Source organism: Anticarsia gemmatalis, chromosome 14, assembly GCF_050436995.1.
Source record: "Anticarsia gemmatalis isolate Benzon Research Colony breed Stoneville strain chromosome 14, ilAntGemm2 primary, whole genome shotgun sequence".
Taxonomy (NCBI): domain Eukaryota; kingdom Metazoa; phylum Arthropoda; class Insecta; order Lepidoptera; family Erebidae; genus Anticarsia; species Anticarsia gemmatalis.
The window spans coordinates 2883249-2909215 of NC_134758.1; the positions used below are offsets into that span (position 1 = coordinate 2883249).

Here is a 25967-nt window from a genome sequence, read left to right on the forward strand (position 1 = left end):
AATAAAAAGCGCCTAGCAAAATTCACCGCCATATTTTCTGTTTAGAAACAATCTATCTTGCTAATTTATTATTCATAGGCGTCCTCAAGATTCCCCCTCGTATTTCAAAGAAAAAGATTTATTGGACATTATTTCCTATCTTTCACACGAGCTTTAGCTATTTTGGATTTTCCTTTGCGCGCGCATTCTGTTTTAGCATCAAGCCCTAAGCAAGGTAGGTATCGAAACTTTCATTCATAACAAGACGTTACGCGGTAGTCACCACTGAGATCGCTTCGCGGACAAACGCCGCGATAAATTCGCCATGGCTTATTTTCGTCTAACTTAAATTAATGTAATAAAAATGTGGGTAGATGTAAGTGCGCGCGAAAAACAAAACTATATCACGCAAACTAATGGATCTTTTATACCTGGGTAAGTGACTATTTTGTTGTGTTCACGGTTGTTAGTTGCACTAGAAAGGAAATATTGGAGGGAAAGTTGTGTGGGCCGGACGCTAAACGCGCGCGACAAAAATATAACAATGTGGTTTCATGTATTATGAATTATTGGCGTCAAAGTGGTTTATTATTATTATATTTTCCAAAATATTTTAATTTATTTTGCATACGACACGTTTATCATAAGTCGTATAAATATTTTAGTTGACCGTACGTAAGTAAGGATATTTCACCGTATTCATTAAATTAGTAGATAAACCTATAATATAGTTAACACTAGCTTTCTTTCAGTCAAATAAATACAAGAGTAACGGGAAAAATGCAAAAATAGTGCTATTATCACCGGTTAGATAAATATAAGTAGGCGCTCACAAAATTGTTCGTCGTTAGTAGTAAGAATCACGCCATGCTGCTCAGCATGTTCAAAACAAGATAATCTTCCTTGAATTAATAAACAATCTAGTTTTTTTATTGGTGCCTTTTATTTCCTACAAGGGCCCCAATGCTATTTTTTTTTTATAATAGCCGTATCTATCTATATCTATTATTTTCTTGTAAGATTTCCTTGTTACAACCGTTTATATAATAATATATTATGTTTTATGTTGTTACACGAATAGAATAAACTCTTCTTGTTATTATTTTACAAAGATTCACTTCTTATGTGAAGCAAGGTTTAACTAAAACACTCAGTATTTCATGATAATAGTGTTAGATGTAAGACTTTAAAGTTTTTAGGTACTTTTGACCAAAAAAACATCATACTAGCTTTAATTTACTACCGAATAGACAATTCGTAGCAGATTTTGCATCTATCATCATTGAAAAATTAGTTTGAAATGCAAAGTGAGTATCTAATATACCTACGTACACCTACACTTTGTTCTCTTGAACGCTCTTGATTTATTATTTCCTTGCTAAATAATTCTTGCCATTTACATCACATTACGTAAGCACCTATAAATAAAAACCTGAAAGAACAAAAGGCGGCTTTTTGCTGCGTTTTCCTTTAAGATGTCGTTGACGCTGTATTGCTCCCGGCTTTTCTTTGTCGAGGAAAACTCTTGGGTAACACGTACTTACGTTACATATAAAATATTTATATGCCTGTTATAGGGGCTAAATATAGACATACATACATACGATACAAAACACCCCATTAAAGTTACGTACTGGTATTTTCTTCGTGCATGTGGTTGAGTAATAACACTTCAGGGTCACGTTTTTAAATCTTTCCTTTAACTTTGTGTTGAAGTGACAAGCAAGTTTTAAAGTAGGTTGGTCACTAGGTAATCAATGAACACATATTTAGATGTCTATGGTATTTCTTTTACCGTCTTGATATGTTCTAAAATCGTCTTCGTCGTCAAACGATGGCGCCGATTCCAAGATCCCGGGTTTGATAACCGGGCCGTTCATATACGTTCGTGTTGGTATCTGATACTTAGTAGGTTTCTACATTTGAAATCGCATACCTTTTAAAAAACCTACTTCGAACTATAAGGTCGGGGAAATAGTCTTTTCGCATTATAGTATGTATGAACTTGTAATACTAAATAGTACTACGAAAAGACTTTTTTCCCGTCCTAATATTACTCTGCCTTGTAGGTCTGAACGAAAGAAGAATAATGCCATAGGACTACTATACATAAGCTAATTTTCTTCGTTGAAGAGTGACAGATTTCCTCATTACATAATCCTGTAAACTATTCTCTCTCGCGAATTACCTTTAGCACGCGAAGTAATATTTTATATTTTCGAGGTCATAAAGAATCTTCATGTTATGAATAAAAACATTATACAAACAATGGATTATTAATTTTCTTAATTGGATGTCATCAGTTCATTACCCTTTAAGTAAATTCCAAGAAATAAATAATTACTTGTAACGAAACATGCAGATCTTCGGAAGATAAAGAAAATATCACTCCATAAGTGTTTTAAATACACGTTTTAAGAAGGGCTCCAAAATTGTGCTTATTTATTGAGACAGACAAAAATTTTATCAAAAAGTACTATGTTGGTTTTAAACAAAATTTACTGCAAATGAAAATAACCTTACTCTAAGACCTCTGCCATCGTTTCTTGGTCTTAGTTTTAAATCAGTAGCAAAACTGAAGCCATTAAAGTTCACCACTTTTTACAATGATACAATCTTTTTCTACACGAATTTTGCTCCCAATACCAACGCACAAATAGCGGAAAGGCACCTACCTAAAGGCTGACAACATTATCAAGGGTTACTTAGCTAAGGTATTAACTGTGGGTCTGTCGTTAGCCGCGCCTGAATTCAAGTATAACTTTTATGATGTTGATACATCTTTAAGATTTTTACCGCCAGCGACCTTAAACTTATCTGTAAGGATGACAAAAGCTAAGTAAACATCGTATATCTTGTCGACAGCGTTCTTGACAATCAATTTATAAGCTTACACAACGTGTCCATAACTAAAACGAACCGGCAATTTATCCTTCAAACATTATGTAAAGTCTGCTGCGTGTCTAGCATACCTATTTATAAAAGTATCCAATGAATTCTTTATAAATAATGGTTGGTTCCTTAGTTATGAAGGAGGCCTAACAAATTGTTCGCAAGACTTAAATTACCGAAGTTAGAGCAAATTCTATGTAATAGAAAGTTTTGATATCGGTTCAGATTTTGCCACTAGGGTAATAAATCATGGGTGCTTCGATAAAATTAGATTAAAACTCAATGTTTCATAACTTTGGCTACAATTCCTTCGATTCAGGAAGTATGAAATAAGACCTCTAGGTCCTAAACTCCAAGCTGAAACACAGCTCTATTTCAATCGCATTCGCTAAAACAAACTAGCAAATATTGCAAGCAGGGAAAAGGTTATAAATCGGTTAAATTACCGCACTAAAAGCCAGTTCAAATCTAGCTAAGGTATATATTTCATTCCAGCCTATTAATTTATAGCTGCTGTTTCTGTATACGGAAATGTAGGTACTCAAATAAACCTTAGTCAAAGGAGGTCGTAATGCAAAGGTCATATTATTTCCGGCGACCGGTTTCAGGTCGTAAAAATATAAACAGGCTTCATGACTGTTTGAGTGTAATCCAGTGACTTTCAATTTTGCGACGTTTATTTGTTGCGAAGGTTCGTGCAATCTGGTAATGCGAAGCAGAATATTTTTGTTCTTACGTAACTTGTGACGTCTTTTACATTGTTATAAATCACAGGTAAGTATTGTAACCCTCGATGAAATTTACAGAGAAATACCAACTCATTTTTTTTGGAGTATGTGGGTAGGTTCATATTTTATTATATGCGCGAATTTCAGTCTGTGCGCGATCGTGAACCTGGAAGGACGTGGCAGTGCGCACCGGAAATGCTCAAAGGTATGAAATATAGGTTAGAAGCACTGTTATAGCTTTTACTTTAGCAATGTTATCAGTATAAGAGTGTAAGAATAAAAGTACGATTGCCGTTACGATGGTGGCTCTTCATGGACTCTACCATATACCTCATGCGGTTCACATTCCTCATCCCAAACTGAAGATGTCCGATCTACATTCTACATAAACAACATGATGAATTAATTTAAATTTCATGAAAGTATTTGCATACTTTTGAACACAAAGATGACCTGCATAATTAAGATGACAGAAGGGTTGCAAATCTAGCTATTTTCGGAAGCAGGAAAAGATAAAAGGAACGTAGTGTTATCTGTAATCTTTCAGAGACAAGTGAAAAGGGTAGACAACGTACAACCTTGACCCTTAAGCACCGTAGATAATAATTACAGAAACATAAAATTGTTATGGCAACTCAAACACCAGGTCATACCTAAATCACTAAGATATTCAGATAATTTAAATCTACCTTTATCTAAAGGCAAGTGATTTTATTTTGATGTTCTTTAGGAAGCATATGTATTAGAACTATTTCTTAAAGCATATCATTTTTCAATTTCAAGATAAAGTTCATCTAGAATCGATTTTCAGATTCAAAAGCCTTATAATAAAGACGTTTAAACTCAGACCTAGCTTAGGTCATAAAAAGGGTAACATTCTATTCTAAGCTAGACAATGGCTTGCTTGGTGTATTTTGTCAAATCGGCGACACTCTCAGTCACGCTATGCCATCATAACCAGACTTAATACATTGAAATTACTGCGAAGAATAATTATAGCGTGATTATGAGTTAATTTACAACTGTATAATTAGAAAATATTGTTGGTATTTAAACTCATTTATTATGGACTAAGTTTTTGTGGAATATAACAATGGGATGTTAGATTACATGACTAGTTCGCTGTAATTGAGGGCGAAATCATTAAGTTTCATGACGAAAAGATAGAAAAATTCTCTCGAGTACTTAAGCAATAGCAAAAGAGTGTAAAAATATGTATTTTTATAGAAATAGGTATGCCGTATCTATCCAGCTGCCAATACCGATATTTTTTCCATTTTCAGATACCTTAGGTATAACAGAGAAGCATTCAAGTCATCATCATAATTCACCACTTTTATCGATTCTCGACTTAGCGTAAGCTTCTCGTTTAAGCAATCGCTTTGTGCCTTCTGAATCATTTGAACAGACTTTTACCAGCTTTATTCGTATCTAAACTCTATTAAATCAAATTAAATCATTTATTTGCGAAAATATTGGTACAATAGGTGTTAACAAAGTTTATAAACATCAATTTTCACCAATGCATATAGGTGAAAATTAATATTATCTTTCAGATAGGTAGGTAATAATAGTTACAAATACCTAACTAGCAACTAGCTTTCCTCCCTTGGCTTTGGCTTGGCCCGCGTGGAATTTCACATGAAATTAGTTTTTGTCGTCAAATAATTCTTTCATTGTGATGTATTTAAAGAAAAGAAGAAAGTAATTGCAATATCGATCTTCTGATAACTGATTAGTAAACGGTTTCTTATTAGAGAAAATACCGTCACGCATCTTCAGCGATATATCAAGTGAGAATTGACGACAGCATTGCCATGATAATGAGAATTCTTTAACGTGTAAGGAATCTGTTGTACGAGTATATTTTATTAGTTCTTTTTTGCCGTACTTAGCTACTTTACACAATGAAAGAATTGCTTATCGACATATAGTGTAGATATCAGAAAATACATAGATTATTTCTGAGACTTTTTTGGTTCACATGATTTTTTAGTTTCTTTAATTAATTCGGATATCACTTTCTACTCTACACACAATTAGAGAAACATCATTTCTTTTTTTTGTTAAATTTCCAACTTCTAGTATTATAACTATTTTAAGTGCTGAATTATTATAAAACGACGCTTTAAACAGTAAAAGCATTGTGTTTTAACTGCTACTTAACGATTTGGATATCTGCAAGTGAAAATGAACTTACAAATTAATCACGTCGTGCTACTGTTTTAGGCAGTTTAAAGTCTTTTACTTGAATATTCATGACCTTCACAATGATGTATAGTCGTACTATGTAGGCACAATGTAGGGTAAGCACGAAAACATGCCCGATGGCTATCTAGACGATGTTGTTCAGAGTCATGCTGAGAAGTCAAAGAATGTTCATACTTTGTTTCTTTTAAGGTGGATAGTTAAAGTTCTAAAGTATTCCACAGTTGGCTAAACAACTTTTAGTTTACAAGTACCTAATGGTGCAACATAGATATTATCTTGTGTTGTATGTTGAGTGGTATAAGTTGGTACCTCCCACGCAAGTGGTCGCAGGTTCGAACCCGAGGCAACACACCAATGACTTTTCGAAGTTATGTGTGTATTAGAAATAATTATCACATGCTCCAACGGTGAAGGAAAACATCGTAAGGAAACCTTGCATACCTAAAATTTGTTTAATACATTTATTGAGGGCATGCAAAGTCCCCAACCCGCACTTGGCCAGCGTGGTGGACTCAAGGCCTAGCCCCTCCCTCATTACGGGAAGAGACCCTTGCCCAGCAGTGGGACATTAATGGGTTAAATTTATTTATTTATTTGTATGTTTTGCTTGTACTTACTATACCTAAGTGCCTCCTATTTTCGTAATTAGACCTATTTTCCGGACGAAAAAGAAACTACGTAAAAATAAGATTTTTCAACAAAAGATGGCACTTAATTAAATTCGTCAGGTAAAATCTGACAAATGCCGAGAATCACAATTATTATGATTTGTACTGTAATTAACCTAATAATTTAAAACATTGCATGTTTATAAACGATTATGCAAATTTGTAAAAATATAAAGTTTTCTAGCCGCCGCCATAATGCGAATAGTTCGTAAGTTCGCATGATTACGAAACAAAATTAGCGAAACTATAGAATCATTAGAGAACTTTAAAGTTTTCATAACAAACGCTTTTAACTGAAAACAATTCATAATACTTACTTAACTGAGGCACCTACTTAGTTGAAAGTTTACGTTAGCGTGAATGTCAAAAGACAAATAAATTTCAAAGAGCAATGGAATAGTTTTGGGCAGCGAAAGTAAAAGTTTCAAAAATGCAGATATATAGTAAGTACTAAGGTTATTATAGAACTAGTTAAGTATACTAATGAGCTACCTTATCTATACTCGAAATAGAATCGATGGCAATCGTATCGGATTTACGAGTGAACGGTTCCGGATTTGAATCAAATCACACCCTACTGCACTATCGACGTGTTAGGAGTGTACCTACTCTACACCTAACACAGGCTTTTTATTGTTGCTAAAGGGGTTACAACGCTACATCATACATAAAAATACATAACTCGTAGTTATCTAAGTATCTTCATCAATCTTCAAGCTATGAGCAAGTCAGCCCCAAAATTACTTAACTTATTAACTCGCCAACAAAAGCAAAGCATTTACTTTGATACGACCATCATTTCCGCCCACAACGATGCTTAGTAAGCGGAAAATGGAAATGTCCGATGTGAAAATATGATAGTGTTATCGAATCTCGGCTCTTTTCCGCTAATTTTCGTATCGGGTAACATTTTTTTCCGAAAAATTTAGCATGACAACTAAATATATTGGCATTTGATAGAATTCAATCACTTATTTTCAGAGTAAATCTATCACAAAGGACGAAACTTTTCAAATAATATTCCGATTCGTAGCGTTCAAATCCCGCCAAAAAAAGCAAAACATGTTTCGTCAGTTCGTCACTATTCAATCTAGAAGCCAAGGAAACAATTTTGTTCAGGTAATTCCCTATTTCAATTTGCAAGTAAACTTATTTCGGAAAAAGTCGGTAAATACGTACTTATAGCTATTTGCTTATGTTATTACTTACATATTTGTTGTACAAGATTCGTTTCGATCAACTTTGTTAGTTTACAAGTAAAATCAAAGACGTCCTAATCGAGATATCACAGTAATTTGCGGAGAAAGTGATGTCCGACAACTGTATCGAATACTAAAATCTCATACAATGAGATCGATTCTTTCATTGATAGTGAAGTGAAAACCATTCGATTGTTCTCACGGACCCGATTCGCATGGATTGTTTCTGTTTAGCGCGACTCGACCAGTAATTGTTCAACATATTGATGCACGCTATAACAAGCCGTATTGCTTTCTTAATAGGTATCGGTTCGATAAAATGAGAATGGTCGGAGTAATTACAGTAGCTTCGTTTAATTAAATGGTAGCTAATTAACTGTTTGAACTGTATCAAAGACGAACGTATGTTTATCGAGGTCGGCTATTGGAATTGCAAACTAAACGCTTAATGAAAACATAAAAGTCTTTGAAGTTATAATTTGATGGCCGTTCTATCGAAACGGCTGTAAGAGCTCTTGACTCTAGATTCAGGTGCCGGCTACGTGCCTAAATCAGATTTAGCTAATCCAATATTAACGCCAAAAGCAGTCTACCGAAATTCTGTATTAGCGAGGACATTTTTCGCGAAATAACGTATATCTATCTACTACGGATCATTACTTACATTATAATGATTTCATACTCAAGATTAAATTATATACTTAATCACATAATGTAGGACTTCATTGCTACCATACGTAGAACTTATTAAACGTTATGATACAGGTTTCAAAATTTCTTAAGAAAAACATCGTTGAGTGTTCGTGTAACTAATTTCTAAATAAATAAATAATTAATGCTGAAGTTTCACACTTTGTTTGCTTCATTTATTTACTAGCTGAATTTGAATTTTCTACGAGAACTTTTATAATAAAATCGTTAGGCAGCAATACAAAACATAGTTTACCATAATAAAGAAGCGAATATGTAATAAACAATCTTGCACGATTACACCACAAACCATTGTATTTTAATCTACATAGGGGTTGGAATTGGGTCATGGTCAATAACCCGACCTAGGTCTGACCTGACCAACCCTATTGCCCATCGTGGCTACAGCTGACAGCTACTCAACCATAACGTTCATAATTCGCTACAGGTATTCTATTTTTTATTTATGATGGGAGAATGTTGCTTCCACGTTTATGGTTCCACACTCGGTTGAAATACAAAACTACCAACATATGGTAGTCTATTCGCGGGTGGTAAAGGAATTAGAGTAGAAAGTTTTCAATAATACTTTTCGAAAAAATTAAAAGAGCAAAAGAAAAGAGCAAGAAGCTCAAAGGCAAGATAATCTGGCTTAAAGCTAGTATTAGTAGAGTAGATTCACACCTAAGCGTTAAAAGCTGAAGTCCCAAAAACTTTTTTGCTTCTGTTTATCATAGTTATTCATCAAACCAGTCAGAAAGTCTATGATTTTCAGAATACATAGAGCCACAGACAAAAAAATCTTCATTTTTCAATTCACGAAACCGCACTTCCTTGATCGCAGATTTATGGCCAGGATTAAAGACATTTATCGCAAGTCACGAACCTTTGCTGACTTTCTTGATCGTACCGTGCTAAGGCTAAACCATAATCTCCTTGAAAACGACCCTGATTGAAATGTACGCAATCGCCCTTGAAAAAATAATTCGAATCAGGAAATCGATTATCCATTATCAACAAACGATAGAACATGTGAATTAAACGGCTGCAATCATTTGATTCTGAGCGTGTTTGTGAAACACGCAAGTGCAAAAGTTGTGAATGAAGTTTGTCGATATTGTGATGGTGAATTTTAAAATATTTCTAGGTTTAGACTTTCGCGTAACATGTTTATTATAGGTTTTAAGAATGCGGGAATTAACGAGAACACGCATTTTACCTTAGAATGCCTGGCCGTAGTCGCAGGCGAACTCTCAGGCATTTTGAAGTAAAATGCGTGTTCGCGTTAATTCCTGTATTCTAATCTATAATATTCCTAGATTCAATTCGTCTTTAAGAACTCTATAGAAATGTAAAACATATCTTCATAATAAAGGTCTGACCTAAATACATCATTTACTAAAAATATCATCGAAGTAAACACAACTACTTGCATTGTATGTTTCGCTGTATATGCTGATTTCCTAATTTCGTAGATGGACGGACATAAAAGTAACAGAGTGGACAGTGCAATCACGCCCTAAACTTAATCAAAATAAGTAACACGGAAGCCACACATGTGAACACAAACTAACATTCTAACTCAATCAGAGTTACATGGCAACGTGCCACGGAACTATCACAACTTTGACTCCTGAGTAGTGACTGATATATCTGTAGTAAATATCTACTGGAGTATTAGTAAACGAGTTACTTTTGTTTAAGAAGGCACGTTAAATTGTGGGTCTCGGCTGTCATTTTCAAATATATTTGACAGTCGTTAACAGTAGTCAGAAGCTTGAAAGTCTGTCCAGTCTAACAAAGGGTATCGTGTTATAACCCAGGTAATTGGGTTGTGGAGGCCCGAAAGCCAGTCGCTCCATGTAAAATACTGGTACTCAGCTGCATACGGTGAGTCTGGAGGATGGCTCAAACATAGTTTGGGAGAAAAGCTAGGCTGATAAATATAGTGAACTAGCTGACCCGCGCAACTTCGCTTGCGTCATATAAGAGAGAACGGGTCAATATTTTCCCCGTTTTTGTTACATTTTTTACTGGTACTCTGCTGACGATGATGACATATAGCCGTCCTCGATAAATGGGCTATCTAAAACTGAAAGAATTTTTCAAATCGGACCAGTAGATTCTGAGATTAGCGCGTTCAAACAAACAAACAAACTCTTTAGGAAATCTACTGGAAGTCTTTAGCTATTCATAGCGGCAGGGGTAATTAAAGATTGCAAAATTACGTATCAGTTTACAAAGGAATTAATGTGCCTGGTTCCACCGCACGCCGCGGGCTTCGTACCAGGCACATTTTGATATCTCCACTCATACAGCCATACAAATACCTACGTATACCCGCCTCACCTATATTTCATAGCCTTAAACGGGTCATAGTGTCGTGATCAAAGCTCGTTTGTTAGGGTTCGCTAACAGCTGTTTTCCTTTGATACCACTTACTGGGAAAGTTTTAATAAACACTTTTAAAGTTTCCGCGCACCTCTAGTTATAGGAGTGTTACCGTTTCATTAGTAGAGTTTATTAAACTGTTGTAGTCAGGTTAGTTACAACAAGGCCACAGAAGATATAGGCAGATATAGATAAAACTTGTGCAAAGATTATGATTTGTGTAAGCACTTACCCATTTTATCACTGCTTGGAGGCAGGCCTCTACTTCAGGGTTTTCGACTGAATTTTGCTGGGATCTGGAACATTTTTTCTAGATAATAGAATAGCTACTTTGATAATGAACTCAATAATTTTATAAAATACTTTTATATAAGTACTTTAGGTACCTACATTGCAGACGCGGGTTTTCGTGATTTAAAGTCAAACTGTTCCTTCAGAATATCAGATAAAAAAAAACAATGATCAGCCAACAAGCGTGGGAAATTCGATACATAATCCAATACCAACATCACAACACTTACGTCACAATCGAAACATTCCATTTTCAAAACAAACTGAATGTTAAACGGTAGAAAATTATAAAAGTGGCCGTTGACCGTGCGACCGTCTGTAATCCACTTCACATTGGTTTAAAACGCGGGTTACTTTGTTGATTTGAAAACAATGGTATTCTCGGTCATTATTATACTTTCATTGATCTCACAGGTGTCAGCGGTAGACTATAAACGACGTTGTTTGTTGTATAAAGGCAAATGTAAGTATGTGTATATTACTTATTTTAAAACTTTTAATAGATTTTAAACTCTCGGGACTTGCAGATACAAATAATATTATAAAGCAATGAGCCTTAAACGCGACTGAAAATTGAATGATTACCCTATAGAAATTTCGCGTACACAATATCCGAAGCTTGATGCAATTGCATTGACTGGCTGACGGTATTTTTTTTTCAATTCAAGCCTTAAAAATAGGCGATTAGTTCTATTTCTAACATAACTTAAATAAACTAGAAGTACCTCTATGCATTGAGAATCATAGGCATACAAAAGTCTCCTACATTCAGCGGGTTCGCAATTTCCATATTATACGAACACAATCCGGAATGCGCAGTGGAGCGTAGACAATAGTAAAATATGAATGAGCTCGAACAACCAAGAACTCTACATTCAATGTAAATTTATTACAAACTCATTTCATACTCCTTTTTATAGTCAGAACAACATAATCTAGATTAAATGCGGTCTGTTCTTAAGCTGTTTGGAACAGCTCTTGAAGATAAGGGAAGCCTGGCAACCTGCCAGTTTGAAGTCGACAACTATTATAGGCTTACATTGCCCCTCTCTAACCATTACAATACTGGATATAGGTACCTTTGTATTGTTTATTTATTTAGAAACATAACAAAAAATCGATGCCAGTGATTTGATATCACTGGCATCGATTTGAAAGGTGCTAAGTAAGGTGGTTATGGTAGTTACTCGGTAGTCACCTAAACTTACGTGACTAGAAGACGATCGTCCCAAGAAAGTTATATAAAAAACAAAATAAGGTTTGTTTTTGTACTATTTTTATGAATACTGTTTTCAGGTGTGAAGTTTTGTCCTCGAGCAATGCACCCGTATCACACGCGATGTGATACAAACACCATGTCACAACGAACTTGTGTCACCCCAGACTCTTATATTCTAGGTACATTTATATAAATAATCTTGAATATGTCAACTTTCTCATGAATATTACGTCTGATAAAGTTAAAATTAAAGTAATCTTAAAACTAGCCGAAGATAGAAAACAAAAAGCCAAAACGATTTTGAGATAATTTTAAGAGAAAGGAAACAGGAAAAATGTTTGTTTCGGAAGTTCACAGTTTCTTGGTTTATTTTGCTTACACATTACATTTCAATATTTACTTTGCAAAAATATAAGTTTTCTTGAATTTTGTATTCAAATATGTATGCATGTAATGACGTATGTATTTAAACTCAATTATGAATAACAAATCTTCAATCGCTATTCCTCAAGTAATGCGATAAATAATAGAGCCTTAACAATGGCTTCTCACAGGATTTACATGTGGCTGGTCGAGATGTGACTGCAACGGCGACTTAGTACTAAACGAGGCGACTGGACATTGCACTGCATACAGCGACTGTCCTAAAATATCTGCCAGAAGACAACGACGCAAGAAGGTATCAGCGCAGCGCCAACACAAGAGAATCAGGATACAGAAGGAAGATCGCGAGTTTCCTATAATGGATGAGAAATAAAAATACTTTTTTAAACATGTCTGTGTTTATTTTCCCGATATTTTTGAAAAGAGTAAACAAGGAATGCTTTTTAACGGCATACAGTGAAAATCCCTAGACTGAACCAGACAAAATATTTATTTATTTATTTACCACAGCTAACAACTATAATTACAATATCTCACCTACAACTTATAACAATACAAACAAGTCATGACAATAGATACTTCTTCTCTGTCATAATCATTAGTAGAGCTTTACAATAAAACCCATTGGTACCGTACGTATAAATGCGTGATTGAGAAATGCTCTATCTTAACCTTATTTGGATGTGTGTGTCAATAAAACTTCAGCTTCCTATATTATTAAACCCTGTACAAACATGACGTAAAATATCAAAGCTAGCTGCGCTGAAGACTTTTACAGCACTTACTTATTACGCGTTACGTATAAGAAAACCAGTTAAGCTTTATACGTAGACGCCAGAACAAAATAACCAATGCGAGACAGATCCAAAACAAAAAATTCCGAGTAAAGAAACCAGACGGTAAATTACCCAGTTTACAAACTAGCGTGGAAACATCATTGACATTCAGGAAGACAAAGGAATAAACAACAAAGATGCATTATGAACATTTTCACATCATTTTCATCAGAGAAAGAACGCGAAACGGTCACGATGCAGCAGATATTCGTCATTTTGTGCGTTATTCAAGTCATTGAGACTGCATTTTACGGCAGAGTCGGCGAGCCTGGATGTCTATCTTATAATGGAACTTGTAAGTATAATCGTATTTTTAATATTTTTATACTTAATTGTATCTGTTGATTTATCTATGGGTACAGGATGTCCCAAATGGTTACAGTTTTAATTTTTAGGCTTTTCTTAAATGCCCATAATTTTCAAACTCCGTGGGAAAGACTTTTTTCTATTTTCTCTCATGATGGTTTCAATCAATCCTGTTACTCCGTTTAGACTTGTCGTTGTGTTCTGGGACATCCTATAGAAGTATATCGGTTATTTCGTTACTATATTACAAGCTTTGCTTAGTTTAGAATCAGACCGTGTGTGAGTTGTCCAATGACATTTATTTATTTTACGTAAAGGTCTTAGAATAGCCTTTATACACAGCTCTAGTTGTTCACTTGTTTTTGACAGCGACTCTACCCACGTAGAAACATTGCTTTCAGTTACCTAGCTTATATTTTTATCAGCAAAATTCTTATATCGTACTAGCTTTTACCCGCGACTTCGTTCGCCATCTGAATTTTCCCATGGGAATGCTTCATTTTCCCGGGGTAAAAAGTAGTCAATGTCCTTTCTTGGGTATCAAAATATCTCCATATCCAATTTCATGCAAGTTGGTTCGGTAGTTTAGGCATGATTGAGTAACAGACTGACAGAGTTACTTTCGCATTTATAATATTAGTACGGAAGTATGGATTATTTCTGAATGTTGCTGCAGTTATTTTCTATTTAAACCCCGAAGTCTCTCTTAGAGAATGTTTACTATCGTATGTGAGACTCTGATGTGCGGGCGTTATGATATTATGTTAGGTCTTTTGGTACAGATTAATAGGATATTTCAAAATATATTATGCTTGGTACCAAAACAGTTTACCTTCAACTCGGATTATGGACAAAATGCCCAGTGCTTGTACTAACATAGACCAGAGTCAGCGTTCTAGATAAGTAGTCTAATTACCTACTTACAATCCAATTAACTATGCTATTATGTCAAATAAATTACAGTTTATATTCTGAATAGAAGAACACTTCGAATAAATTAAATAGGTCCTAACTACGCTTTGATCTCAATAAATCTTAATAAAACATAAACTGACCTAACTTAGATAGAATTTGCTTAGAAAATGATAAATTGTTTTAAATAACAGGTTATAACTAATATATTTAATTCAATAAGAACGTAGTTAATTAACTACCCTTGCTAATTAAGCCGAGGGAATAGCTTTTATTTTCATAACATATTTTGCTCTCACGGGGAAATTGAAATCACATTTCTTGGGGGCATGCAAAGTCCCCAACCCGCACTAGGCCAGCGTGGTAGACCCAAAGTCTAAATCCCTCCCTCGTTCGGAAGATGACCTTTATCTAGCAGTGGATAGTAACGAGTTATAAAAAACATTTTGTTCTAACAAATAATTGATTTTATTCCAGGTGTCGAAGTATGTCCAGAAAACATGCACCGTTTCAACAGTGAATGTCGTCCGACGCCTTCTCAGCGCACTTGCGACGAACCAGTCGCAAAGCCCATGGGTCTAATATGTGAATGGTCGAGATGCGACTGCGACTTCCCGTTCGTGCTACACCTCGCGTCAGGGTACTGCTTCCTATACGAAGATTGTCCCTGATTGAATGTGATTCGGTTACGACACCGACGAGTTTTGATATGAGAAATAAATTGTAATTTACGTTGCTGATCGTTTTATTTATGGTGGTGATTTTTATTGATACGTGAGGAAAGATGATAAGTTTACTGATTTTAGACATAAGAAATGTCTAGCTAATGTCTACCAATAACCAATACTTACTTACCTCGCCTTACTAGACTTACCTGTAACTAAACAGCAATTCAAGACCAGTGAGACACAAAAGTCGCTGAAGATATTTGCCTGTGTTTGATAGGTAGTGTATTTAAAATAATGTTTTGGATTTGGATACTGATAGTAGAAAACTAACTCAGTAAGTCAGCACATTTCATACGAAACTTATGAGAAAGAAACAAATAACGAGCGAAACCTAAATAACTTTTCTCTACCTATCTTCCCATCACCAAATAAAAATTTAAAGTAACACTACTCTACCAAGAAAAACCTTTTAAACACCTTTACAACATACGTAAAACAATAAATCAATAATACACCTTGTAAACAAAGCTAAAGTTACAATTTCCTCATGATTGTGTTTCGTTTCAGGTACACTGGGCACTGTCCGATGCTAAAGTTCCGCTTCGGAAAATGCTACGGCGACAACACGAGACAAATACTAAGGGAAATACGATCTAAAGGACTTTTCAAGTAAGATTATACACGTCAGTGGTTCTTAGAAAAAGGTCGCATTGTTATTCATTGTACTAGGATATATAAATTGGGTTTGAGATGAGTGTAGGTATGTCTACTCGTTAGTAGTTAGAGCCTATTCTCTAGGACTGTACAATGTACATACCCTTGAAGTACGTATGTTTATTTACAAAATGCCGTTATTTAGCTTATTCTCAACAAGTTCTCTTGTCAAAATCTGTTTCGGAGCAATACCTATAGTCCAACAACTTAGTAGATAGAGTCTTGGCGTGCACGATTTATCTATTGAGTTGTTGAATATAGTTAAATTAACTTTTTGTACTTAATTCTGGTTGCTCTAATTATTATTATGTACTAGTATTTGACCTAATATAGAAGTCATACCTTATAAAGTCAAGCATCCAAACACCCCGGGTAGTACAGTTAAGAAATAAATAATTGGGTTCTTTTGTTATCGTATTACAGGATATTTTAACTTGTTCATAATTAACGATCGTGTAACGCAAGCTCCAACCTTTCTCATAACTTAGGAATGTTTCGGATTGCCTTTATATTCTTAGAAAATATAAAGTTCAAGGCTTCTAGATTTATTTAATGATACTTGTACCTCTTGAAATTAAATAATGATAGCGTGAAACTTTTACTTTTCTTCTTGGAAGTCAGTAAATTTGACCAAGAATCTTGTAACGCATCCTATAACTTATAACGACACCAACTCAGCCTTGCGAAAAACATCATTACATCGATGCAAAACTTTGAAGAGCTTTTATTTAAATAAAAAATCTTTTGCGAAAGATTCCGTGAATATTTTTTCTCTATAAGCAGCATACTAGATTTCTAACTTTTGGTTAACGCTTTGACCGACGACCGACACTTTCGTCGGCAAATGTCAACAATAATATAGCGTCGTGAGCACTTTCTGATTTGTCGAGTATAGCCGACCGTGGCGGTCAAAGAGTTAAAGAAATTTTCCTACTACTAATTCTTATGCTTAAGTATCTTATACGGTTTTTTTTTCAGTAAACCATTGGAATACCGTCCACGCGACAACTACGAGTTAGAACGCATACCACGACACGACCTGCCGCAGAGAGACGTCTACGACGGCATCAGAAACAGACCGACCGCTCACATGACTGGATACACTGGATACGTTCCCGGGATGAACTTTAGGTAACTTGACATGTAATAAAACTGTAAACCTGCTAATCTAAGTAACTAGGATAGGTTGTAAAACCAGAAATAGTGAGCACATAACGGCGGATAGGTCCCCGTTTCGACTTCAGAATAGTGTAAATGAATGCGTCTTGAATTTTTTGTCCAATTAATTCCCTAATCAATGTTCAAATATTTAAGGGATTCTACACCTGTGTGCAATAAAACGATTTTATCTTTTTGCCAATAACATGATAAAGAAATACATTTTCAAACCTTAAAATTAAAGTTTAAACCTAAAATAACAATGAGTCTTTTCTATACAGGTCAATTAGACATTGATTTTCAGATTCTAACTTTTAACGAGGTTTGCGTAACAAATTCGTGTTACGTTCAAACCATGCCTACCGGGGATTTCATTAACCTTTACGCCATTTGTGAAAGCGGCATAAAAGCCCTGGATTCGGAATTAAAGTTAAAAATAAACACGGCTGGGTATGCTAATTCGCTTAGCCTTGATGAAGTTTGCGGATTACACAATGATTTTTAACATGAAAGTAAAAGAGTAGGTACAAGCCATATCGCTAAAATCAGACAGCATTACCATCCTACAAAATATTTATAAAAACTCGTGATCAAAGGCAAGGTCATTGAATAATTTGAAGTAAATTTGATTAATTGCATTTGTTCCAGTTACGGGAAATCATACGGAAGAACGGCAGACGATTGCATGGCAAATTTCTCAGAGAGACAACGCGAACTGAGGCGCAAGGCAGACTTCAACAAAAGCTATGTACGATCCAGAAGCGCGCCTAAAATGGAAACCGTGCACTCGAGAGATGAAATACGAAGAGATTTGAGCCGATTTAGAGAAATTAACAAATATAAAGGTGAGGGGAAAGCTTTTGATCGACTGGAGTATGTTCTTAGAAGATTCCAGAGCTACGAACTAATGATAAGCACAGGCTATGTCTAATGTACATATGTCACTCTTTGTTATCTTGAAGCTTGCTGTTAATTAAATAAAGTAAGTCTCGATTTACAAGAAACCATTTGAAGTAGGTGTTCTTCAGGGATGTGTTTCGGGTCCACACTTGAAATTGATCTTGCGTATTTTTGTTTACAGAAAACACTATATCGCCGGAATTCCCACCGATCGCAGGCTACACTGGCCATATACCACGCATCAAAGGATCAGAAGCATCGCTCAGTCAAAGATACCATTGCGCAGCTAAACGTGGCTTAGAACTGATAAAACTCGAGAAAGAAAAACGGAAAGAACTACAAAACGCTGATTCTAACGTCCGAGCCATATTGAAAAGTCACGACAAGAAGTATTCGTATTGGAACTGGGGATAGCATACGGCCAGAAGGATGTTCTTCCACAAGTGCCGCTGAACATTCTTCTATAAAAAACAAACGATCAGTATTTTCTTAGTAAAAGATAAAAATGAATTTCAGTCAGTATACTAGAATATAGATTCATGTCATAGTTTCGTGGCCTATTTTTATGAATGTGCGTGAATTAAGATAAATATTTTTGAATAGAATGTCAATGATTTCGCTGTGTTCTAAGTTGGTGTTCCTGAGAAAATGTGATGTAATTTCAACATTTTAAATTCATGGTCTATAGAACAGTTTTTCACTGAAACTTTTGCACGAATTATTGAAATGCATTCAAAGAGTATTTTGACTATACTTCTAGTTTGACAATGCATATAGTACAAATGCTATAGATTTTTAAGTTGTAAGAGAAAATAAACTACACAGATAATACTTATTTGTTTTATTAATATTTATTACTCTAGGTACAATAAACTAAATTAAATATCAACATACAAAAATACATAGTTTGTCAGATATAAATATAGTTACTTTTTGTTTTTGGCGTTTGTTAAACTGGCCGAATATGTTCAACCGTACATAGTTTGAGAGGAATTTAGTAAATAATATCTCTGTCATGTTTTACACGACTACTAGAATAACTTAAAAACTAATTTACAACTAAATACTGGGATTATACTTTAGCTGTTCGGTTATAAAGTATCTATATTATAAATTTAAGTCACTCAAGTTATCCAATCATGCAGGACTCAATAGTTTCAGAATAACAAACAATATTTTAAATGTTCTTTTAAGCTGACAATTTAGTAATAATTACCAGTCAGCCACTGCATATGAAAATGGATAAAGGAAATAAAAATAGCCCCCTTTTGTGCTTGAAAAATTATTGTGCGTATAAAAGACAATATTTTCATTATGAACAACTAAAATAACTCCCAGTTTGTAATAGGTACATAAACGTAAGGCACAAACATCAATCTTGTTAGAGTTAGCTTCACAACTAGCCGCCTAAATTATATATTCGTTGTAGTACAACTAGGTTGTTACCAAAATACGTACTTAAAATAACAATCTTTGTTTATCAGTGAAGCAAAAACAACATTTTAATTAAATAAACTTTTATAATTTGGACAATAATGTCATTATGCTTCAACGGGTCCTAAACGCGATTGAAAATTAAAGGATAACGATACCTTATTTTACCATCAGTTAACACATTTCTTATAACCATTGCTTACAAGTTAAGCAAAAGTAAAAAATCGGTAATTTAGTATACCGAATTTGACAGTATAGATATACAACTGACGTATACGTACACGTGCGTGCACGTAGAAATTGTAACTTTATTATGGTTGTCATTATCATTTACACGAAAAGGCGAATTGAACTTTCTTCTTTATGTGGAAATTTAAATATGAACGAAATCAATTGTATGTTGTTCAAACCCTGAATATCCCGACCATTATACGTCCATGCTACAAAAGAGACTATAGTCTTTTTGCTTCCACTTTTTGTCAGTTAAAGGTTAAACGAAGATTGTTTCAAGTATCTAATTCTACACTACGATTGCAAAGGTAAATGAGTACTTATATAAATAAATTTATTTAAATTAACATAAAGTTATTATGACAAAACAACTACAACTATCATAAGTATTTAGACAGCTCTATGATAAAATAGTCTTAATTTTAAATGCACCAGTAATCAGTATTTTAGTGTACTAAGGGCTCGAAAAGGCAGCTAAATACATGTAACCAACAAACATTTAATATGAGCTTTCAAAGCAATAAGAAATAAATAGTTTTGAATTTGTACTTAATCAATTTAAAGTTTATTGCCAACAACTTTCGATACGATATTATCGAATTCGTATCGTCCAAATGTCAAAGCCTATGACACTGACATATATTATTTTAAGCTCCCACTCAATCCTTTTGAAATAAGCTAGAGATGCTTTAGTCTCTTTAGTTAATACCTGTATACTGAACTGATACATAGTTTTATTAGATCAAACACCGAGTTTTACTAGTGAGTGAGTAACTCTTTATGATGAGAGCCTTCAACTTATGAGTTTTAGTGTCCATACATAAACTTTAACTCAAACCATCACAGAATACCGTTAGGGAGTACGTAATATTACACTAAAACTACAATTTCAACAATAACTGAAGATATATTTGTACTAGCTACTTCCGAACCCTTATAAAACCAGTACATTAACTGTCAGAGATCTCAACAATCTTACCAGTTCTCTCATCCACTCCGTCCACTATCACCGGCTTCTCGTCCACCGGCGAGGGTTCATCGACCTTCGCATCAGTAGCCAGTTCTAACATCAGCGTCTCCAGTTTCTGAGCCTTTCGCGTCTCGTTGTGAGTGATTAACGCACATAAATGTTCTGTTAGCAGTTCTTTCTTTTCCTTTTCTTTTTGTAAGTGGATTTTCGCTTGAAGGAACTCTTTTTCCACTTTTAGGTAGTGTTTTCTGTAAAGAGATTGAATTTAACGTCAGTATTCGTGCAATAAAGTTTGTAAATTTTGTTGCGATCAGATAAGCCTGGACTATCGAAAATGTATCTGTATGTTTCTAGGGAATGGAACAAATATCTTGAGTTTTAACATTTGCGACGTGTGAATATATGTTGTTGACAAGTGGAGTAGTCAGGTAGTCTGGGACCCTAAAATGGTTTGTTCGTCAAGGGCCCCCGGAGCTCCGTATCCTGCGCCGCACAGCCTAGATGGCTAGGCTGTGCGGTATGGTTAAGGTATGGACCTTAGCTATGTGTTACGTATTGCCAAACCTTAGCTGTTGTTAACAAACCTACACGTGTGTGTAATTATGAACAACAATATAAATTAAACTAAATTAGTAAGGTACATATTGTTTACACAGTTTGGTATCACGAGACGTATCTTTGTTCGTGTTTTTAACAAGCCTTGAATAAATTTGCTTTAACTATGACTCTACTATACAGTGTACAAATACACCAGATTGAAAGAGGCAAATGCTTATTAATACCTAACGTACTGAAACCTACCTAAAATATTTAGCCATTAAAGTGGCTAAGAGTTTAGTGCTAGCTATTCCCATTGGCCCTACCTTCCGAATTGGTGGTAAATTCACTGAACTTAAATTAATAAATGATTTTATTCGATTTAAATTGAATCCTATTTATAAAACTATAATGCTTTAAATGACTGTAAAAAATGCTTGTTGTTTAATTAAATTATGCCTGCAGTCAACAATATTCTTTAAAATTGGAAGGATTATTGATACTTACTCAGCATCAGCATAACTCAGGCAAGCTTGATCAATCTTCCCTCTTAACACAGAAACGTCTTGTGAGAACTGACTGTCTAACACTTGTAGTTCCTTTTTGATCTTCTCCAGTCTCATCACCTCTTCTGCTGTTTGTTTTGTCCTGGAATTTAGAAGTATTGTTTTGGTTAAAGTATATCTATACTAATATTATAAAGCTGAAGAGTTTGTTTGTTTCTTTGAACGGAAACTACGAGTCCGATTTGAAAAAATATTTCAGTGTTAGATAACCCATTTATTGAGGATCAGGCTATATATAATCAGTGAAAAGTGTTACAAAAACGTGGAAAATTTTGACCTATTTTCTCTTATGTGACGCAGGCAAAGTTGCGCAGGTCAGCTATTTTTAAAGCGCATAGCTAGATTTGATGCCCTAAGATAAATTTCAGGATTTGCAATATTATTTAGCAAGGAGCAATAGTCAAAACGATTTCGTAGAGATACCTTTCATAATACAAGATTAGCGACAGACTTAAACTTATCGAAACAGGCACAATATTAGATCACTATCCAGAATCCCGGTGAGCCGTCACTGGGACAATGTTTTATTAGTAAAACTTTCCATATAAAAAACGTCATCAATAGCGTTAATACAATCACCAACACATAACTGAAATCGCCACAATAAAATCATATTAAATACTGAAATATAGGAAAACACTCATAGCACTAACCATATCGTCTTAGTCACAAGATTATAGAATTTATTCAAATTAACCATTGTAGAAAAAACATTTATTTGTAAAATGATAAACAACGTCAAACATTGGTACGCAACCAACACATAGTGAGAAGATTATCTCCTATCCACTTGTGAGGAGATAGCAAAGATAAGCCATTGTAAAATCTACTGTTTTTATTTTCATATAAATATTACTGATTTTGAATATGATTCATTGTTGCACTATGCTTGTAGGCTATGATAGTGAACATGATAAATCGCTTCCCGACATTGCAAGTACAATCAATTAATTAATAAGTTTATACTGTGTTGATGTTTTTAGAATATTTATCTATTGACCTACTTTTCAAAAAGATATTTTTACAGTATACTAGTTCAATGTAAACTATCTATACCTGATTCATCAATAGAAACAGTACAAGATAAAATCTCTCTTTTAGATTTTGTGATTATGTATTGATAGTAGAACTTTCAAATTGTACTGTATTTTCAATTAACAAATCTTATCCAAATATGCTTATTAATATGTAATATCTATACTAATATTATAAAGCTGAAGAGTTTGTTTGTTTGATTGTTTTTTTGTTTGTTTGAACGCGCTAATCTCGGGAACTACTGGTCCGATTTAAGAAATTCTTTCAGTGTTAGATAGCCCATTTATCGAGGAAGGCTATAGGCTATATATCATCAATACGCTACGACCAATAGGAGCAGACTACCAGTAAAAAAGTACCAAAAACGGGGAAAATTTTGACCTATTCTTCCATTACGCAAGCAAAGTTGCTCGGGTCAGCTAGTAATACAATAAATTAAAGAGAATCTAAACACAGCCTAAGCACAAACACATTTTTTTTCATGCCCTATTTGGTACAAAAAGTACACAAAAAAACAAACTATCAGTTATTCATCTTAATTACAAACCAAACTACACCAAACTCACCAAAGTACAAACCAATCAAAGTAAATATTATTATTAAGGAGGGAGGTAGATTATGTTTTGGGAAACTACTCGAAACCATGCTGGTAAAATTTAAAAATGATCCTTACCTATCAGCCAAAGCTTTAGCGAGCATCTCCTTCCTCTTCTTATTCTGTTCTTCCATCAGTTTCTGTCTCAACTGTAATTCTTCCAACTTAGCTTTATGATTCGCCAGTTCATCTTCAGAATAATTCTCAACCCCTCTCACAATATCGGGAGTAAAATCTGTACTGTACTTTCTATCTATAGATGCATTAACTGTGTTCATATTCGTTATAGTATCTACGTTTCCATTACGGTTACTATCGGTAGTTTCACTAATTTCTTCTGTACTCTGAATGTTCTCGTTCTTGTCAAGATTTTCTTTGTTCTCATTTTCTATGTTCCCTGGTGATTTAGGTGTGGATGGTGATCTTATACTAAGTTTGCACTTCTCAAAATCTATGTTGTCTATCGCATCATCTGAGTTTTGTTTTGTTATTGTTTTCAGTTTCATGTTTTTAACATATCTTTGTTTGCCGAGGAGGGCTGGTTTTAGATTGTTTGGTGGTATTTGTGGGGCTGTAATAGAAATCAATTATTGGGTTCAAATTATGGTTCCTTCTTAAATAGTGTTAGGTAAGTATCCACTACATCATGTAATAAAAAGAAATTGATAAATGAATCATGTAGTTGTACAGATAAACAAACATAGTAGTTGTATAGTAAGCAACCACTAGTAATTATAATATTAGTGAATAAAAAAGACTAAATAAACTCTTAGCACAAAGACAGCATAATTTCCATTTGCAGAATACACACTAGGGGATATATTCATATAAAATTCTGCTAATTAGGCAATCTGTTCTTACTTTCAATACTATACATATAATTAAGTAATAAAGACCCATCACCGCAACCAGACCAGAAAACTTATGCGGTCTCATAATGTTATGAAATGTATGGAAACGCACAATTTCATGGTACATAAACACACAAAATGATAAGACGTTATACATAAAATGTGTTTCATGTTACGTATTAGATTACAACAAATACAATAGATTGTATCAGTGATAGTAAACTTTATCAGAAAATGTCCATCAACATTTTTCTAAGAAATGTAGACTTTTGGGTACAGTAATCTTAATCTATTTTAATAAATAATATAGACACATCAGGAAATTTGATTGACTCATATCAATGCTCCAATCATTTTTTTTTTTTTGGACATAGAAACCTTTCATGGTACCCCTCTGTTACATAAAGTGTTTCTCTCAAACTTATAACTTTCAATAGACAGTTAATACAGGCATTTTGAAATGTGTGGTATTAATGTCTGTTTCAGCTTGAAAGCTGTTTATGACTTATAAATAACTAGCTTTAACTGCGACTTTGTCCGTTACTTGTATATTCCTATTGGAATGTGTCATTTTCCCGGGGCCTATGTCCTTTCTCAGGTATCAAAATATCTTCATACCGAATTTTATGCTAATTGGTTCAGTTTAGGTGTGATTGAGTAACAGACAGACAGACAGAGTTACTTTCGCATTTATAATATTAAGTATGGATTGTACCACAAAAGTGTATGCAAAGTATTTTCTAACATTACTTTTGGGTGGTAAGTACTATTAAAATAATTAAATTGATAGCACAGAACAAAGTTCTAGCTTTAACATAATTTGAATAGGTATTTTATATCACTGATGAATAATGATGAGAAGTGAGATCATCAATATACATACTACAGTTTATAATTGCTTTAGTTTTATTAGTTACCTAAGGAATTTAGGATATTCAAACTACAGCTAAAACTGTCTATAAGACTTAATGAAGAATGAAGATTAAACTACTTAAAATATTATTAAAATGTTATCTATGTATAATATTTAAAACAGTTTAATTAATAGTCATCAAGGTATTAAAAAGTAAGAGAGTTTTCTTTCTGCAACACAAAGTTTTTGAGAACTATTCAACTGCAATTAATCATTTTAGCAATAGTGTCAGAAAATTAGTAGTCTAGTATAGCTTTTAAAATAGTTTATTTTAAGAAAACTGCAAACAAGGATGCATTTCTAACAGCTCACTTTAAATATTATAATAATTTATTACATAGATATTTGAGATACAGTGAATAGCACGTGGATTATTAATTTCGAAAGTTGTATAGAATAGACAATCGAACTGTTCACGCAAATGATGTGTGTAAATAATAAAATTAGTTACGAATGGGATGTATTTACCGCTGTCTGCGCCAGTTTCACCGGATTTGATACGTTTCAATTCCTCTTCACTGAAACCCGAAAACGAAGACATTTTTATGTGAAAGCTGCCTTCGGTTATGTATTTAACAACAATAGTTTTTAATGAACAGCATTATTTTTATAACTTTCTGGGAAAATATCTTCGGAATTCTGCACTCTATGTGTGTGCTGAAGATTTTGAAGTTTGACATTCGAATTTT

At 34.1% G+C, this 25967-nt stretch overlaps 4 protein-coding genes across 5 annotated transcripts; 3 read left to right on the top strand and 1 right to left on the bottom strand.

Moving 5' to 3' along the window:
• The first annotated feature begins 244 nt into the window (after nucleotides 1-244).
• LOC142978272 (ciliary microtubule inner protein 2B-like) lies at nucleotides 245-18977 on the top strand. Of its 2 annotated transcripts, none has more exons than XM_076122643.1 (5): nucleotides 245-414; nucleotides 15942-16043; nucleotides 17067-17219; nucleotides 17895-18091; nucleotides 18328-18977. In XM_076122643.1, exons 1-5 carry the CDS (start codon nucleotides 344-346, stop codon nucleotides 18558-18560), a joined length of 756 nt encoding a protein of 251 aa, XP_075978758.1. In that variant the 5' UTR covers nucleotides 245-343; the 3' UTR covers nucleotides 18561-18977. The 2 variants fall into 2 exon arrangements, with proteins under 2 accessions (XP_075978758.1, XP_075978760.1); XM_076122645.1 differs by lacking the exon at nucleotides 245-414 and adding an exon at nucleotides 3759-3804.
• On the top strand, nucleotides 9843-13037 carry LOC142978273 (uncharacterized). Its single transcript, XM_076122646.1, has 3 exons — nucleotides 9843-11512; nucleotides 12346-12447; nucleotides 12823-13037. Exons 1-3 carry the CDS (start codon nucleotides 11422-11424, stop codon nucleotides 13023-13025), a joined length of 396 nt encoding a protein of 131 aa, XP_075978761.1. The 5' UTR covers nucleotides 9843-11421; the 3' UTR covers nucleotides 13026-13037.
• On the top strand, nucleotides 13633-15377 carry LOC142978274 (uncharacterized). The gene is made up of 2 exons (XM_076122647.1): nucleotides 13633-13783; nucleotides 15184-15377. The coding sequence occupies exons 1-2, from the start codon at nucleotides 13633-13635 to the stop codon at nucleotides 15375-15377; spliced, it is 345 nt and encodes a 114-aa protein (XP_075978762.1).
• Gorab (Golgin, RAB6 interacting) lies at nucleotides 18973-25961 on the bottom strand. The gene is made up of 4 exons (XM_076122642.1): nucleotides 25747-25961; nucleotides 23593-24085; nucleotides 21826-21966; nucleotides 18973-21029 (listed from the first exon to the last, which is right to left on the bottom strand). Exons 1-4 carry the CDS (start codon nucleotides 25817-25819, stop codon nucleotides 20762-20764), a joined length of 975 nt encoding a protein of 324 aa, XP_075978757.1. The 5' UTR covers nucleotides 25820-25961; the 3' UTR covers nucleotides 18973-20761.
• Between the last annotated feature and the right edge of the window lie 6 nt (nucleotides 25962-25967).